This window comes from Lycorma delicatula, chromosome 2 (assembly GCF_047948215.1).
Source record: "Lycorma delicatula isolate Av1 chromosome 2, ASM4794821v1, whole genome shotgun sequence".
Taxonomy (NCBI): domain Eukaryota; kingdom Metazoa; phylum Arthropoda; class Insecta; order Hemiptera; family Fulgoridae; genus Lycorma; species Lycorma delicatula.
In genome coordinates, this window is record NC_134456.1 from 181460253 (window position 1) to 181480709 (window position 20457).

Consider the following 20457-nt stretch of genomic DNA (forward strand, 5'->3'; position numbering starts at 1 on the left):
ATTAATTAATGTTACATTGAACAATTCACAAACTTCATTATACATACAATCTACCTCTATCACCAAAACCCCTCATCATTAAAAGCATGGCCCTCTCCGGGCCAAGTGCGACATCTTGATAGCAATGTAAGCAGGTAGCACAAAAAAAATTAATTCAGTAAAAACTACTACAAAAACGGTAAAACAAATGTAAATAACAGAAAATGGCTTGCAAATGTAGTAAAGGTAGATAAAATCAATTAACCAACCAATCACAATAAATTCTCATAAGAAACAGTGTAGTAATGAAACACTCTAAATGGAATATTACATTATAATAAAGTAAGCTTCATTTTTGTAACATTGGTAAGAGACCATCAATGATCAGCATGATTAGGTGACAGTATTTTTATTTATTTACTCATAAAATTGGAACAAACACAATTTTTTATGTTAAAAAATTAATTTTTTAAATCTTTTTTAATTTACCTAACTTTTAAAATATATTTTAAGTAAATTAGATTAAATTTTTATTTAATTCAGTTTAATCTCTTTTTATTTAATTTTATTATTTGAACTTTTTAAATTTAGTAATTTTCAAAATCCAAACTTTATCCCGCCACCAGTTTTGGTACAGACATCGCTCCAACTTCTTATTTATACAATTTTTCTTGTTTAAAAGAGACCTTTAAAATTATTTATCACACAAAAGGTGTTAGTATTCCACCTGGAACAATTTAAAATTGTTGAGGGGTTTCCATACTTTTAACTCGCTCTGTATATTTATAAAGAAAATATTTAAGTTAGTAGAATACTATTAAGAAAGAAAAACACTAGAATTAGTATGTTTATTATTCTCATCATACATTTTTATTTTCATAATATTAATTACTACATGATAATTATGATAGAAACAAGATAATACTCTGAAATATTTTTGGAATGAGTGTAACTTCTTCACTAATGAAATTATCAGTGGTGCTCTTACTAATGGCGCTTATTTTAAAATGGTTAGGAAATCACTTTTGTATGTAGTTGAATAATATATTTAATGTTACATTTATTAATATATTTGTGTAAATTAAAATCATCAACACTGAAAAGTGATCAAACTATAAAAGACACAATTCTTGATTGATGAGTTCAGGTGAACCCTTGTTGGTTTAAATTCCCACTAGGTGTGACACATTTTCCACATATTTCAAAGTTCCTCTTATCACCAATTGGATCTTTAATGCAAGTTTTTTAATTAATATTTTCTTTGTAAATAGCTATGCCCCTAGTTCCTACAGTTATTTAAAGAATAAATTAGTATTTAGAGTGATTAATGTAGCTTTACATTAATCACTGATTAATTGATTTTGTGGTATTTTCCTTACTTCTCATACTCTTGTTTTCCAAGATATGAGGGTAGATCAATAAGTACCTGTGTTAGGAATGAAAATGCAAGTTTTTCAGAAATTTGTATTTTTATTTTTCAAGATAATCTCCTTTTAGGAGGATACACTTTTCCCAAAATCCCTGCCATTTTTAAAACTCCAAAAAAATACGTCTATTGAACTCTTCAAAATAGGCTTTTGTCTCAACAATGGCCTCTTTGTTTGAGCCAGATTTTTTTTTCCGCAGTCATGTTTTCATGTTGGGGAACAGAAAGGATTCATAGGGAGCCAGGTTGAGCGAGTACGGTGGATGCAGCAGCAATTTGTAGCACAATTCATGCAATTTGGCAACAACATTCTGCATTCTGGATGAGTGAGCTGGTGCGTTGTCATGATGAAACAGCACGTTTTTCTTTGCCAAGTGAGGGTGTGTCTGTTTAAACTTCTCATTGAATCATTCCAGTAATTCACTTACAACCCCATGATTATACTTCCTTTTTCCAGAAAGTTTATGAGGATTACTCCCTTCACATCCCAAATAAACGTACCATGACCTTCTTGGCCTTCTGTGGAGCAGATTCGCCTGGAAAAAACTGTTGTTTTGATTGTCGTTTGGTCTCTGGCATATAGTAATGGATCCAGGTTTCATCAGTGGTGATGACTTACACAAAAACCTCTGCGGTTTTTGCTTAAAGTGATTCAAACACTGCTTTGAAGTCGACAGCTGTATCTGCTTGTCTGAAGTGAGCAATCGCAGCACCTATCAGGTTTACAGCTTTCTCATTCTTAACTTATCATATAAAATGTTTATTCCATTCCATGTTTAAGACATCTCCTACAGCCTCTGCTACTTCGTGCACTTTCATTTGGTGACCAGCAAGAAGCACGACCTTTTCAATGATATCCTCAGTAACCATGTCTGCTGGGTGCTCCTCATCAAAAACAGATGTACAGCCACATTTAAATTCATTAAACCAATATTTCACAGTTGTCATAGATGGTGAATAGTCCCTACAGACAAAATTCAACTTCACTTTTATTTCTTCACACATAATTTCATCCAAAAATAAAAAACGAATTATAGATTGATATTCTTCTTTCCTAGTGTATTGAAAAACACCAATTACATTTAATACAAATGTCTGCCAAATAAAAACTTATGTATGAATCAGTCTGAAATTTTGTATGACATCATTTGATATATGGTAGTATACTGTAGTAATGCCAACTTTCCCCAGCAACGCCACCTGTCTTCAAACCCGCCCTCATACATTCCCTGAAAGGATAAATGTGTTTTTACCATTAGTTTCTAATGAATGCACTTAATCAGGATCTCTTTTTGTATATTAAAGAGATCTTAAATAAACATAAAAATATGTTTTTATTGTAAATTATATTAATATTGTTAAACTAGCTAGTAATTTTAAATGAATTTGATATAAAATAATAAAAAATGAGAATTTTTTTTAAATATCTACATTTATTTATTTTTCAGACTTGCTTATAAAAAGGGTAAATTTCCTGATGGTTATCCTACATTTATTTTTGGTGATGGTGATGGAACTGTAAATGCAAGAAGCTTAGAAGGATGTTTACATTGGCAGTCTCAACAAAAACAAAAGGTTTACCATCAGAAATTCCCAGATATTGATCACATGGCTGTTTTACGAGATCAGCGTATTGTTAGTTATATAATTAAAGTACTCGATAAATTATGATGATGTTAATTACTCAATTAATCTATTATTAACTTTTGTAGATTTTTGCCAACCAAGTAATTTAAGTACAAATTTAGATTCACAAAAATTTTATAGTCACAAAATATTTGACACATTTACCATTCTTTATTTTTTTAAATATTTTCTTGGTTAAATCTTCATCTCAGTCTATATTTAGTTGTCTTTTAAATGTATCTCATAACTCTGTGATATAAAATACTTAAGGTAATATTTGACTTACATATTAAGAAGATAGTATACTGTTTAAATGTGACATACAACATTTTTAATTGGATTCCTAATTAGTATTAGAATTTATGAAGATAGCAAACTTGAGATTTCTGGGTGTACTGTTTTTTTCTTAATATAGTTTCCTATGTTTGGAATTACGTTTTGTTATGAATTTGTTGTTTCACTTCTTTCAAATTTAATAATTTTTTTATAATTTTTTTTTTCTTTATTTTGTACATTTTCAGAAGTAGAATGATTATTTTTTATATGCTTTATGTTTACTTTAGTTAGCCATTGTTCCTTTGTTTAGTCATGTAGCTTTGCCCCTGTACTAAATTTCAGCCAATGTATTGTAATTCTTTGCATTTCTTATGCTTTGATCTCTTGACTCATTTTTATATATTTTCTTGCGAGTCTCCAAGTCAAATCATGATATATCTATAGTATGTTTATGAAAGATATACGAGGTGCGACAATAAAGTAATGAGACTGATGTGAAAAAAAATGTTGCTTACCGTTTTAGTCATGTTTAGTGTTGTCTCCTTCAAAGTAGTTCCCCTCTGATTGCACACACTTATTCCAGCGCTTCTGCCATTGATGGTAACATTTCTGGAACTCATCTTCTGTAATATCCTCCAAGACCCTCGTCACAGCTTTTTGGACATCTTGTGTTGTTTGAAAATGGTGTCCCTTGACCGCCATTTTGACTCTTGGAAATAGAAAAAAGCCGCACGGAGCAATATCTGGTGAATAAGGTTGCTGTGGTAGTACTGAAATTTGTTTTGAGGTTAAAAATTGCTGTACTAACAGAGCAGTATGATGGCACATTATCGTGATGCAGAATCCAATTATCAGCAATGTTGGCACGGACACGAAGAACTCATTTACGAAGTCTTTCTAAAATTTCTTTATAGAAATATTGTTAACTGTTTGTCCAGGGGGCACCCACTCTTTATGAACAATTCCCTTGGAATCAAAGAAGCACACAAGCATCCATTTCACTTTTGACTTTGACATGCGAGCTTTTGTTGGTCTGGGTGATCCCTTTGAGCACCACTGCGAACTTTGGCGTTTTGTCTCTGGATCGTATTGAAAAAACCAACCTTCATCACCAGTGATAACACGGCTCAACAAATCTGGATTGATTTCCATTTGCTCTAACAGATCGGCTGCCACATTTTTCCGTGTTTCTCGCTGCTGTTGTGTGAGATTTTTGGGGACCATTTTTGCACAAATCTTTCTCATACCAAGATCTTCAGTTAATAAGAGACGAACCGTTTCTCGATTGATGTTGAGTTCTTCTGCAATCATTTTCACGGATAATCTTTGATCAGATCGTACGATTTCACGCACCCTGGTCAAGTTGACATCTGTCCGTGAGGTTGATGGTCGTCCACTGCGGTCTTCATCTGCAACATTCGTTCTGTTTCACTAAAAATGTTATGCCACCGAAAAACTTGAGCTCTTGACATAACCTCCTCTCCAAAAGTTTTCTGAAGCTTACCATAAGTTGTCGTCGCGTTTTCACCCAATTTAACGCAAAAAGAAATGGCATACCGTTCCCAATATTTTGCGGTTTCATTTCTGTGACGAGAGACACAAACATGTGTTCACTTATTACAGCACAACTCACGACTGAGCAGTTGCATCAATGTGCCGCTTGGACTACAAGTAGCTTATAGACCAAGGTCAAAGATGGTGTGCCTATGCAAGCTGTAGGGTTGCCACATCTTGCAAAGAAAAATCAGTCTCATTACTTTATTGTCGCACCTCGTATTACTCTGACTTTTAAAAAGCATAAAAAATATGTTGATGTGTGAAACAATGTAGTTGTTGAAAAAGTGTAAGTTGTAATGAAATAAGTAAGAAGAAAATTCTTAATCTTAATAATTAATAAAACAAAATCATGAACTACCCTTAACAGTTTAGTGCTTACATGCATCCGCGTAACTAAAAGACTTGATGGAAGATGACACAATGAACTCTTGATGACAGCCGATCAATCTATCAATAGTAAAAATCACATTATTTTCAACAAAATCCTCACAGAGAACTGCATGATGGGGAAGGTGGTTGTCGTATAAGAATTTATTTAAAAGTCAAGACAAGACAGTTTCATTACACATACATATAATCCCAGCTATGAAATCTAAATAAAACTAAGAGAATATTACAAAATCAGAAAAAGGCTTTCTTTTATCATGTATATGTAATAATAATGTGAAGTGTTTTTTATTGATAAATCAAATAAAACATAATTAAAAAGTAGATAAGTAAAATAGAATTGTGATAAGTAAAATAGAATTAGTAAAATGCATGGTGGTTATTCAGTTGATAATTGACTATTGGTGTCATTGTATGAAAAAGATTATTACTTAATGTTCAACAGATCGAACATTGGGGGAGTACTCTAGAAGTTTCATAAAACTTCCATTTAAGTATGCTTTTTAGTGTAATTTTTTTTTTAATGTAGAAATAATGTATGTTTCTTAATTTTTTTTGGGTTTCTTCAGTTTGTAGTATATATTATATACATACATTTTTTTTAAATTAGTTTTCAATTGTTAATTCATGTTTGTACTCATTAGGAAAAAGATTTTGTTTTATTAATAAATGATTTTTAAAACATGTAACTACATTATATTAAGTATATTAGTAATTAACTGTTCACACAAATTTTTATTTTATTAGTTATTTCAGCACCATTTAATTTCTATTAATAGATAAAATTGTGAAGTAAATTTTTAGGATTTTTTTTTGTATTTTTATCTAAAAATAAGTTTCCTGTTTAGATACCAGGAATATTTCAGTTTTTAGTCAAAAATAAAAAAATATTTTTTTAATTATTTGGTCTCCAGTTCTATTTCCTACAAACTACAGTCAGAATTGTTTGTCATACACTGACTGTACTGTTTGTTATAACTATAACTGGTATATAATGTACCATATTCTGTTCACTTTAATATTGCAGTGGTACTGAATGAGTTAAAAATTTATTCAGCTATTTACAGTGCTAAACACAAAGTCTTCCTTTATTATTATATAATAATTAAATACCAAAAAATATATTTTTTATTTGTAAATATTTGTATAAAATTGTGATAAAATTTATTTTTACTTGCACTGCATGAATAAAACGTTGAAATTATTCATGTTTTGATATTTTAAACTCTAGTCATGGTGAAGTTTCTCTGTATACTATGGTACTGTAGAAATTATATAGGAAATTTATGTAAACAATTACATATGCAGTACAGAAGGGAATCTTTTTATTCCCATCTTCCCAGATTTTTGGATTCAGGCAGTAGATTTACCCATCTTGATGCCAGTCTCCTTGAATGAATGAAATGTGGAAAGTTTTAGTATTTGAACCTAAATTCAAATGTGAACCTTCCAAATGAAAGGTGGATACTACCACTCCATCGTAGAGGGAAGCGATTCGTGTAAACAAATATAATAATGTACTTGTTCTTCCAGATTTTATTAGATCTAATTGTTAAATTATTTGTGTTTTCTTTTATAGTTTATAAAAGTAAAAATGAATAACAAAGAAATCCTTCAGAATTTATCTTCCATTATGTTAATATTTTCTAAAACTTAATTTATTCTTAGGTGAATTTACCAAAAACTTTTATAAATTTTTTAATTAAGAATTGTGATTATATAGAATTATTTTTACTTTTAAAATATTACATGCTGCTTTTTATGCTTAAATAGGATTTTTCTATGTAATTGTAATCAAATAATTCTAATATAATAAATGTTAATTATATAGAAAGTTCTTTTGTTTTAAATATGTTTTTAGTTATTATGTATGAATTACATGTATATTAATTAAACATTTTATATGAATGTTTTCAATAAATATTGTTGTTTTTTTTTTAATTTATATTATATTGTATTTAATTTTAATGCAAACATTTTCTTTTTGCCTTCTTTCATTATTTAAGGTATATCTTTCAGTTGAAAAAAAGTTGATGTTTTACATCTTCAAAACGTTTTTCCTGGGAAAGCATGTTTTGTTTTGTTTTTTTTTTATTCTAATTAATTTTAATTTAATTAAATTAAAAAAATTGTTTTTCTGAGCTTTGCAGGAATTTTATGGCCTTCTTGGAGTTAACCTTCTAAAGAATGTTATCAGCAAGCCCTTAATGTAAATGAACATGCTCACATTCATTTAATAATAATTGTGTTATTAGTTACATACTTTCAGTGTTTGTGTGGGAATGGGTTCATTACCATATAGCTGACTGTGGCTTATTACATGACTGCCCAAAAAGGAGTGTAATGCTTTTAAGGTGTATGTATATCTGTTACACCAAAGCAGTCAATGACTGAACCAGTTTAGATGTATGACCCTTTGTTAGAGTCTTTTTGTTGCCAGGAGTGTCAAATATATATATATGTGTGTGTAAAATGTAATAGTGGAGATTTTTCGATTGAAGCACAAACTTTAATGAACTGTGAGCTTCTATGACTGTATTAGCTGGGTTTGAACTGAATGATTCAAATCAGTCGAATAATATTACAAAAATAATAGAATTAAATTTATATTAAATAAAAAATAATATTAAAAAGATTTTTAAAAATCTCTGTTTAATGAGCTTCCTGTGGGAACTGCATGTGAGGCAAGAGTGGTGATGTGATGTGAGCACCTTGTGTGAGGCTAGACCAATCATCACCATCAACTGAGAACAAATGGATGCCCCTGAGACATTGGTTTGGGAGATGCAGTGGGGTGTTCTTGTAATATCTGCAAACAATCATCCAATTTTCAAAATTCTAACACAGTATTTGTTAACAGATTGAAAACTAACCTTTGCATGCATCAGGTACACTTATGATCTAACAGATCTTGGTTATTTGGAAATTTTGTAACATCTTCACAACCAATCTTACAATTTTTAAAATTCAAACATGGTATTTGGTAGTATAATACAAAATCACGATGGAACTAAAACTAAAACAAAAATTAAATGATATACTCAGAAATGGACTTTATTTATTTGACTGCCCAAAAAGAGGAGTGTAATATATAGAGGGTGTATGTATATATGTATGTTTGGTCCACCATAGCAGCTCAACAGCTGAACCAATTTAGATGAGTGATCCTGTGTTGTAATCCTTATGTTACCAGGAGTGTCATAGGCTATGTAAATTTGTATATTTATGTTTAAATATATTTTTTTTTAATTACGTACAAGATTGTCATCTGCACCCTCTTTAATTGTCCTAAAGAGCAGTTTTTTTTTTTTGGTAGTCGTGCTTTTTAATATTTATCTTGAGTTATTTGAGAATCTGTTAACATATATTTACATTATATGTCATAACCATAAATATTGCAGGCAACCTAAATTCAGAATTCTATTTTCACTTTTTTTCAGAATTTTGAAAAATGTGGAAAAAGTTATATTTAAAAAAAGATTATGTTAGTTTTGAAAGGATGTGGGTTTATCCTTTAAGATTCTTGGTATGTAAGAAGGCTAGTGCTAAAATTAAAAAAAAAAAATTTTTAATTTAGATACTTTTTATATTTAATTTATTTTAAAAAATAATAAATTTTGAGAATTTTAATTACACTTTTAAAAAGCCATTATTTAAAAAATCCCATTTTAACAAATTTAAATTTGAATAAAATACATGAAGAAGATAAAATAGGTAACTTATCTTGTGCTTACAACCAGTCCTTTTCCACTCTTAAAGATTTATATAATTTATCCCATCATTGCAAACGTGTAAATTACACTGGAGAAGTCCTGTTGGCTATTGATATTCCTGAGATGTGGTTGGACTTATGAAACTCCTTATATAATAACCAGGGCCACAATTCTTGACTAACTTCATGATGACTGTATCCAGCTGACCGGATAAAGGTCCAGGAAACTGGAGGACTAGAAAAAATATTTAAAGTGTAACTATCATATTTGAAATTTAAATATGAATATAAATTTACCGAACTTCTTGAAAAATTTCCATTTTAGATGATATATTATGCTGAAAGTGGACCAAGATAAATAATAACAGTAGTAAATTATAAAAATAATTTTATTCAAATTTTATAAAAAATTGATTTTTTTTATATTCCTGTAAATCCAACTGTTCTAAGGTTATGCTTGAAAATATGGAATGGAAGTTATGAAGCTTATGAAAAGATGTCATACCTGGATGGAATTCAAACCATGTTGTCTTCTGGATAAAAAGTTAAGACATTACAGTTCTCCCACAGAAGTCAGTATTGTTGGTAGATATATTAAGTAAGCTATAAAATGAAACTGAGGAACACTAGCATTCAAGTGTTTCTAATTAACTAGCTGTCTAATGCATCATTTACTAGAACTTATGAAATTTGCATTATGATAGCTGTTTTAATTAATTATTTTATGCTCACACCATTGTCAAATTATTTGATGATAAATTTTAATTTTGAAATATTTCTTAAATGAGATTTAATTGTTAGCATTTGTATTAATTTTATTTTTTTCAGTTAAACTATTATAATTAAAATTTACTCACCTTATAACATATCTTTTTGAAGAAAATAATTGTAATTCAGTAGTTGAGAATTCAAGTCATAAGGACTTTAAACTTTCTGTATGATTGGTCACATTTTACATAAGTGAAAATGAATAATATTGTGAGTTAAACTGTAAATAAATTTTGCATGTAAGAAAAACTAGAATGTCATATAAAGAAAGATTTTTTCTCAGTTTCTAGTAGAATGTAAAAATAAAAACAAATTATCGATTGCTCATAACATTTCATAAATCAATGTACTGTAACAGATGTAGAAAATAATTGTAATACATCAGTAATTACACTGAACCAGTTTTGCTAAATGGTTGATGGAATAAACGATACATTAGTACCGAATAACTATGTGTAATTAGAAATTGTAATACAAATTTTAAAGAACTTTATGTCCAGTAGAAAAATAATCCATGGTCTGTTGTAAAGACAGACCCTGTGAGCATATTACTGAATGGAGAAAGGATAGAAGTTGAGTTCACTTATCTAGCTTGTAAAATCCTGAAGGATTGGCAAAGTAAGAAAGATATTTTGATAGAATCAGCAAGTGAAAGTTGCATTCAAAACTAAATACAATCCTAAATAAATGAAAACAAAAAAAAAGATTGATTCTTAAGGATACATATATCTAATGTATGTGTATGAATATTGATTATACTATTTGGCTGAAAGATCAGAAGAAAAAAAAAGACTAGTCATTTATTTAATAACTTACCTTTAGTAAGTTATTAAAGTAATTTTAATCAATCACGTCAGCAATAAAAAAGCTTTTTGATTAAATAGAGAAAAAAAGATAAATATTACTTAGTGTGAAAATAAAAAACTATTGCATAGAAATTGGAAAAAATATTAAGGGGAAGCAATACAAATGAATACTACAATAAATAAATCAAATAGTGAAGGTTGTTGGTTGGAGTTCTTATGAGAAATTCAAATTAAGATTCAAAAGTAATCTATCAATGAAAGAATCGATCAGTCAATCTGTTGATCAACGAACAAAGCAAAAATGTTCATTTTAAATTAAATAATGATAATTAGTATTTCTAATGGAATTGGTAAAGAAATAACACCTTATAAAAGTACAAAAAAAAGATTTTACCAGATTTATGATTTTTTTCTGACAGTAAATACTTTGGCGTTATCATCTTCCGGACACATGTTTGTTGTAATAAACAAACACGTTCTATATCACAATTAAAATACTAGAATTTCATGCTGCTATATGGCAACTACCAGGAAAGCTGATACACACTACAGTAATTTAAATTATTGAGTATAAACAGATGCATAAGATAAAAACATTTCATCATCTCCTAAAATAGTTTAAATGTTAGCCCCCATTTAAACTTGCTACATAATGCCGCATAACAGATACATTCCACCAGGATGTGGTGCACTGTCAGTCAGCAGTCACAGCGAGCACAAACTGGTGATCTGTTATCCATGAGTGCATCTATTATCCAAACTGAGTCATCAGATATCCATGAGTAAGCCCAGTGTGCCCTATTTGTAAACAACAAATAATAACCTCCTCTGGTTATTTCTGCATGAGAAGCTCCATGGTGAAACAGTGTTCTTAATTGGGTGAAGTTTGTTCATGGTAGCATCCCACTCAAACCCACCGGGTTGGTCTAGTGGTTAACGCGTCTTCTCAAATCAGCTGATTTGGAAGTCGAGAGTTACAGCGTTCAAGTCCTAGTAAAGCCAGTTATTTTTACATGGATTTTAATACTAGATCGTGGATACCGGTGTTCTTTGGTGGTTGGATTTCAATTAACCACACATCTCAGGAATGGTCGAACTGAGAATGTACAAGACTACACTTCATTTACACTCATACATATCATCCTCATTCATCCTCTGAAGAATTATCTAAACGGTAGTTACCGGAGGCTAAACAAAAAAAAGAAAGTGAAAAGCATCCCACTCAACTTTGTCACTCATCATGAACCACCCTCCTCAGGAAACAGACAGATCATTAGAGTATATGTCATTAATACCTGTAGGGTATTCATCTTATCGGAGCGAACAAGAAAATGTTGATATTTTGGGGTAATTATATGTAAGGCCTTATTAATGGCACACAGTTCTAAACGAAAATACTGGTAATGTTGGAAAGGCCAAAGATGTACTTATTTTCTGTTGCTATAACAAACAGAATTAACGTTTCTAGAGCTGTCTGTATAAACTGTAACATCAGGATTCATGTTATTTATAATATTATAAAATTCAATTTGTAAATTAACTGGATTTATGTTTTCTTATTAAACTGACAGAGATCAAAGCAGTAATTAACAAGAGAAGGCTGCCAAGGGGGGTAAGTTATTACCCCCCTTAAAGCAACAGTAAGGACTGGAAGTAATTGTATATTATGAGCTGAAAAATGGCATTGAGCTGATGCCTAGAGGAGCAGTAGATTTCGGCTGTTCCTGGTATTGATTAGCATGCTGGTTGAAGAATACCACATCAAAGGTTGGATGAGTTGGTAGCACTTTAATGCGAGCCACATAAGAGCATATCATTTGCTTCTGTTTATAACAAAGAGATGGCTCATTGCTGTCCACCAGTAGACCTATGACAGGGCTTGAGTGAAAAGCACCCGTGGCAAGATGAATGATGGAATGCATCTTTTGTGCGATGGCCCACGCCAACAAATAAGCCAGACAGCCGTAATCTAATCAGGAACAGACTAGAGCTCGGTAGAAGTGCAACATGCATATATGATCGATCAGCTCTCCAACAGGTATTAGATAGGACCCTCAGCATATCTTAACATTTTTAGACATTTAATTTTCAGCTCCTTTAAATGTATTAACCCATGTTAGTGGCTGGTCTAAGCACATTCCTAGAAATCTAACCTGTGTGCATGCCTCAACTGGTTCACCATGCAAATATAGTTGAGGATCAACATCTCCCTTCAACCAGGAAAAGCAAATTCACTTTGTTTTTTCCAGGGAAAACATGAATCCAGTAGATTTACACCAAGATTCTAAGCTGGTTGTTGTATTTTGAACCAGCCTCTCAGTAGTAGCTAACATTTTACATGCTACATAAGTAGAAAAATCATCTACAAATAAACAACACAACTGGTTTTTGCACTTAGTTTGTAATATTATTTATGGCTACAGCAAACAAAGAACACTTCCCTGAGGTACTCCGTTTTCCAGCGTGGAACTTTGAGATAATGTCATTCCAACTTGAACTCAGAAGGACAAACTACTGAGAAAACCCCTGATACTGAGAGGAGATTACTTTGTACACTCCATTCGTGAAGTGTATTTAGGATTTCTCTTCTCCATGCTGTGTTGTTACACCTTTTATAAATTAAAAAATACAGCAACCAAGCGTTGGCAGTGTAAAAATGCATTTTAAATAGCATCTTCCAGGGCAATTATGTGATCAATACTGGTCTTATACGATCTATACTGGTGGAAACCACACTGTTCTGGGGCAATTAGGGTGTTTTTTTCAAGGTACCACATTAGACAACAGTTTACAATTTGTTCCATCACCTTGCACAGGGTATTGGTCAAGGAGACAGGGAGATAACTTGTCTCCCTGCATGATTTATCTTTACCAGGTTTCAGTATGGGAATAACCAGTGCCTCTGACAAAAATCTAGAAATACTTGGAAGAAGTGATAACATACTAAGCATGATATTATCATTTCAAGGGTAAGTATCTCAAGAATTATTCAGGGCATATTTCATTATAAGAAAATTATAATGAAATTATTTATAAGATTATAATATTTATATTATTTATTATTATTATAAGAAAATTATTTATTATAAGAAAAGATATTATAATAAAATTTCATTATAAGAAAAAAGTATGTTGAATTCATTTTGTGAGTCTCCAGTCACCAACAGTATATTTTCTACCTGCAACTAATATCTCACAAACTCAGGGCAGTACAATGATGTAAGTGAAACTGCCCTAAACAACCTTCCAAATGTGGTCACTATGGCAGGGTAACAAGATTTTTGTCACTTTGCAGTCCAATCAGTTGTGGTAATTGTTCCAATCCACACATGGTTTGAACCTTTCTCCATGCAACAGATGATGTGTAGCACGAGAAATTGATTTGATGTAGAATTCCATTTAGCACACCTAAACACTCAAAGACAAACCCCTTGCATTGCAGAAGATGCAGAGCAATTCAGTCGTTGTTCTTCGATTAAAATTATGCAAAGCCCTACGCCGACCTCTTAGTGCGCACCTGCAATCCTCATCCCACCAAGGAACAGCAGGTTACCTTGGCTTCCTAGATGTTAAAGGGATGAATTCATTTGGGCTATCGAGAATTTGGTATGCAAACTTGGCAAGTTGGTGGATCATGCTACCGCTTTTATCATACCAGCCAAAGGAATCCTTGTACCCAATCCAGTTCACTTTCTGAACCATGCATCTGCTTGGCTGACTCTGAGGCAAATCACTTTCATTGACTGAGATTACAACCAGTCTATGCTTGCTTCCAAAGAAGTTTTTGGAAACGCACCAGGTAAGATGTGGGAATAAGATTGCTGAACATAGGGACAGATCGATGCACGAAAATGTATCTGATGAAGATGATATAAATGTGTACAATTCATCATTCAATAAACAGAGATCTAAGTTCTGCTCAGTCTATCAACTATATTGACTTGGGATGAACATGATTGTGATTTCCAAGAATGGTGATGGACATTGATATCTTCAATCACAAGCCTACAAAATTTGGGTTGTGAAATGTTTTTTAACTTTAGATAATTGATTCCTATGTATTTTTAGCGCTGAATCAAAAAATAACCTTTTTTTTTCCATCACGTGAGAAGTTTTTCCAAATAAGTTGAAAAATTGCAAAAATGTGATACTATAAAATAGACATAAAACAATATTTTTATATAATTAATAAGATATATTAACTTTTTTGGCTTATACTATGCATTCTTATAGCTGAACAGTTGATTGGTCTGAAGAGGAAGGTGGGGATTTTGGGTTGAAAATGACAAGATGGTGGAAGAGCTTGGCAAACAGTGACAGGTTGTGACAAGACTTAACAACATGAAACATGTTTATTGGTAGTTTTCCGCATCACTCATGCACTGTGCAATTACAATCAGTGCTGTCTCAACTGTCAGCATTTGTATATCAAGTTTTTTCTGTCCTCCGAGATCAAACATGTGTTTGTTGATGGAAAATGTTTTCAGGCCATAAAGCAAACTTTCCATTTTCAAAGAGGCTGCAAAAATTCTGCAGATTCTTTTTGTTACAACTGTGATGAGTTAATGTTGGAAAGGCAAAAAATAAATTAACAGGTTTTATTCAACAAGTGTACCTCACGTATTTCGGAGTGTAAATAGGAGATCAAAACAAAACTTGGGCACCCCACTATGTTTGCTATACATGTGTTGAAGGACTTAAAGAGTAGTCAAAGGGTGAACAAGAAGCGTTCAGATTTGAAGTTCCAATGGTGTGGCAAGAGTCAAGATATCACACCAGTGATTGTTACCTTTGTTCAACTTGTGTTCACAGTTTCAATTTGAAGAATAAAAAAGAATTGTCTATCCAAATATGCCATCCGCTTTACACCCAGTCCTCCTGGTAAGCCTAGACCTCATGGTCTAGGCTTACCAGTGCTATTCTTCAACCACCATTCTGCACTTGTTCCACAAGTGATTTAAGTGAAAATAATATCTAGGAGTACAAATCTAGAGACAGCTGTGCAGCAGAGCTTTATTAGTCTGAACTAAATGATTTGGTTTGACATACATCTGACTACAGAAAATTCAGAACTGCTTGGTTCGAGGCTTAAAAAGAAGAACCTGCTAGCAGCTGGCACTTCATCTTCCTGGTTCAGGTACAGAGAAAATGATTTTCTTACATATTTTTTGGAAGAAGAAAAATTAGTCTTCTGCACTGATGTACGTGGACTTTTGACTCAATTTAACATTCCGTATGAAAGTACTGATTGGAGATTGTTCATAGATTTATCCAAAAGAAGCCTCAAAGTTGTTCTTCACAATGGGAATACGCATGCATCAATACCTGTCGGACATTCTGTCTATTTAAAAGAGGGTTACAATAATTTGGAATTCTTTCAAAATAAAATTAAATATGACAGTCATAAGTGGATTACATGTGGCAATTTCTAAATAATATTGATGCTCCTAAGACAGCAAGGAGGCTACTCAAAATTTCCTTATGTTTTGTGTGAATGGGATAGCAGAGACAGAGAATAAGAAAAGATTAGTCAAAAAGAGCTTCATTAGAACCTGGAACCAAAATTATGCTTCAAAAAGTTCTCATAGACCCGAATAAATTCTCCTTCCACCTCTGCATATCAAGTTAGACATGAAGAAGCAATCTGTCAAAGCCTTACCAAGAGACGTTAAATATTTTAAATACATGTGACAAATTTCCAGTCTTATCAACCGTCAAACTAAAAGAGGGTGTCTGTACTGGTACTGACATTAGAAAACTTCTCAAAAATGGTAATTTTGAGAGAGAAACAAATGGAAGTTGCAGAAAAAAAACCCTGGCGAGCCTTTAAAGATGTAGTAACCAAGTTCCTAGGCAATAAGAAGGATCCAAACTTAAAATCAATCGTTGAAAACATGCTGTAGAAGTACAAAAATTTAGCCTATTCCATTAGCTTCAAGGTTCACTTCCTAAATTCACGTATGGACTATTTTCCTGAAAATTTTGATGCCATTAGTGAAGAGATGGGTGAGAGGTTTCATGAAAGAAATGGAAAGGAGATATCAAGGAAAATGGACTACTACGATGACGGCAGAGTATTGCTGGGTGTTACACCAAGATGAACCCTATAGAGAACATAGAAGGAAAAACACGAAGCAGAGTAGAATCAGTCCAAATACTTTTTGACACATGGAATAAAATTTCATTTTACATACTTCATCAATAGTGGTAGTGGTTTCCAAAGGCATGACGTGCCTCATAAAAATTAATTAAATAAATTAATTTAAAAATGCACTATAATAGAAATTAGTTTTATTTTGTGGCAATTTCAATTAGAAATTAAGGGGTAAATTTAGGCTGGGTAGGGGAATTTGGTAAAATAGACTGGATAGGTCAACCTCATTGATGTCAGAATGTGGAGGAAGATATAAGTTGCAGATATTTATTTTGAATGCTTCATTATCTTCACTGCAACTGCAGGGATGTTTGTCGCAAGCAGAATACAGGCAGCTATTACGATTTGCTTCAGGAAAAAGCTACACCCATGACATCCTCTGCCCTCAGTTTGATAGTTACATCTTTCACAGATGTATCTGTGAAAGGGCACATCATCCGGTGAGTCTCCTGTAGACACAGTATTAAAGGATTTTCTTCCTTTATGAGAATTTCAATATCCTCACAGCAAGAACAGAGATTGCAAGCATTCTACTGAAGAATATTTGTAGCCATAAGAAAAACTTATTTCCTTTTATATACAGAAATTCTGTGTGCAAACTATGTAAAGTACAATCTGGTTTTTCTCTTTTCTTTTTATTATCTTTAAGAAGTGCTTCGTTTCTTCAGGCACTTTGTCCACTACCATATCCAAGTAAAACTCTTGAGATGGTGGAGAGGGATTTGGAAGCATGGGAGGACAGTGATGTCGTTCCAGGTAATGATGTTTCACAGGGATCTTGGTTGTTTGCTGCATAATTGGTGCAGCGGGACCTTTCTGTGGTGGTGTAATGACCGACGTGGAGTTAGATATACCACAATCAATTTTTTAGCAGAAGGTACTTTCTTGCTACAGTTCAATGCTATAATTGCATATACTAATTGCTATAATTACTTGTTTTATAAAATAATAAATAATAATAATTGCTATAATTTACTTGTTCTGACAAAACTTGGGCCAACTTGATCAGTTCCTAATGTGTATTCATTGTACTTTTGTACATTGCTGGAAAAAGCCTGGACTAACAACAGGATTCTTCATATTGAGGGATTTTCTGTGTTCCTGACAAGCCACAGGAAATGACACTTTCAGTTCAAAAATAATTCTAATTGCCTATTCTTCCTTATAAATGGGACATTGTCAAGATATTGTCAAATAAGAACCCTTACAATTAACACATTTTTCAGCTTCAATATGTGCACTGTCATCATGTCCTACACAGCTGTAACATACACAAACTTGTTTCTTAGTGCAACCAATTTTATTGTGACCCTGACACTGGAAGCAGTTTCTGGGGTTTGTATGTAAGTCACACACAAGACAGATAGGTGGCTTATTTTTATTCATTCAGGGACAATCAGAGTAGAGAAGGTTATAATCAGTGAATATGCTGGATCATCAACACCATTCTCTTTCCTCATTATCTTCTGACTAGAAGTGACTGACTGTGTGGACAGTTCCTCCATTATCTCTGAGGGTTTAATTCCAACCGAGTCATGACAAAAGATAACCAACCCCTTTGCTAGAATTTAAGATATTATGTGGTTCCATCACCACCTTGTCCTTCCCAATGAACCCAAGAGCCAATAGTGTCCAACTCTGTTCATCATCAGTCACCTCAATCAACAGGGCACCACTTCTGTTTTTTAATTGAATTAATAAATCCACATGCTGCAACAATGGACTTGTTTATTAAGAAAGGTGAAACCTTTGTAACAATTTACCTTCTTCCTTATATTTAACAACAATAAAATGTATTATTGATGTTTTATTAATCATGTTGTTTCTCGTATCATCACCAGACATGTCCTCAACTGACATTGGTCGAAGTATTTTTAAGCTACTGGGTTTGTTGGTTTTTTCAAGTGAACCAACAACCACCAAAGAAGTATTTAAAGGAACAGACATGTGGTTCTCATGAGAACCAGCAATATAACGGACCACTCCAGCAGTGCACACGCTTACTGGAGCTAGAGCTAAATACAACTGGGTTTACCCAGCTGCCCAGAGGACATTGTTCAACACTCACTATGTAGAGCCACCCACCCATTGGCATGATAGTTTCCATCTTTGGTTATAGTTGCATTTCAAAAGATGTCGCAATCATCACCGAATGTAAGTAAAGAAGAAATACTATAAAATGTTGTGTAGTTGTGCACGGGTATATGTTGCAATTTTGTAGTGTTCTTGGTGTAGTGTATGTATACAATGTAAAGTGTTCTGCAGTTCTGTGTGTAGTGGGAAGAAAAGCTGTAGGGCTAGGCCCATGGAGATGCGACCCCCAAAGTTTTAAAGAATAAGACTTTCTGTCGGGGAAGATTTATAAAATATAAAACAGAAAACTTTGGTATTATCAAAGTTCAGTTAATTTTATTTAACCATATGCATGTAATGGATTTTTTTAATAAAAGATACAGCTGAATTTAGCTATAAACATCTTTAACAGCACACAGAAAGGATTAAAAAAAAATTCTTGACAGCAAAGACTGACCAACACATAGACAAATTCATGCTGCTCTGTATAACAAAGCATGATGTCTTTAAAACATAACATCATAATTTAATTTATTATTCAAGGAAACAGGCTATCCTATAAGAATCCTATAATCCTAATCCTATAAGAATTGAAGATAAAACTAAAACCACTGAAGCAAAGGTACTACAAATTAAACTAAAAGACAATGTCATTTAAGATATTTAGAGCAAACTGAAAAGAAAATATAAATTGTGATAAAGGATCATTTGAGTCACTGTACACAAAAAAAAAAATAAATAAATAATGATGAAATCAATATCTGTACAGATTTTTAAATTTTGTTAAAAATATACATTTCTATTACAGTTGAAAAATTTTATTGGTTATACTGGAATTACTTCGGGATGTTAAAACACTTTGAGTGCCACATGAGTCCAACGTGGATTCACAGAGTTACAGATCTAATGGCTGCGTGAGTCGAATGTGTCACCACATGTTAGGTTTAGTTATATGGCCGTGTAACTCCGCTTTGGTTTCATAGTTCCTATTAAAACACATGGCAAGTGAAAGAGCATGGCCAGTATGTCATGAAACTGTTATTGGCCTGTTGATAGCGAGTACACACTGGTGTCACATGGCTATTACTGTATGATAAATGTAATGAAATAATGCAGAATATCAGTATTACAATATGATGTTATTTTTATTGACAAAAGCAACTGCAGAAAATACAAAAAAAATTAACTTTTCATACAAAATATTTATGTACACCAAAAAAACAGTCCAAACAAGTGTTTTTCACACACCACACATTTATATTTGGTTTGAGTAGTTTTTCGCATGGCAAAATTCCTGCCTTCGGCCTTTGACTTTTTTCATAACATTTATGACATCGCCTTCTTCCTTGTCTGCCAACATCGACAAGGCGGTGAGGTTGGTCTGCTGGTGTCGGAGGAGGAGGAACGGCACTAACGTTGATTCCTGTCAGTTCTTCGACTAATTCTTCTTTGAATGCGATGATTTGCACGTTTCCATTTGTAATCTGATTGTTTATGTATACCGCATTTACTACAATGGTTCCAAGAATCAATTCTACAGCAAGTTTTCTGTACCACTTCACTCCACGTCTCAGAGGTGAGCAATAACTCTTGATTTGGTTTTTTTTGTCAGAATCTGTTAAATCTCTTTATATTCTGTTATTTTTTTCACAAGAGGGTAACATAAGACTATGAAGGGGGGCAATCAGATACC

The 20457-nt window shown here is 32.4% G+C and overlaps 1 protein-coding gene across 1 annotated transcript in view; it reads left to right on the forward strand.

Annotated features, from left to right (window-relative positions):
• The window catches only part of LOC142319484 (lysosomal phospholipase A and acyltransferase-like), a 64223-nt gene extending 57027 nt beyond the window's left edge, over positions 1-7196 (forward strand). Inside the window, exon 7 of the mRNA XM_075356810.1 lies at positions 2854-7196. Within this exon, the coding sequence (XP_075212925.1) occupies positions 2854-3076 (223 nt within the window). The 3' untranslated portion in view covers positions 3077-7196. The remainder of the gene's footprint in view (positions 1-2853) is intronic.
• The last annotated feature ends 13261 nt before the right edge of the window (positions 7197-20457 follow it).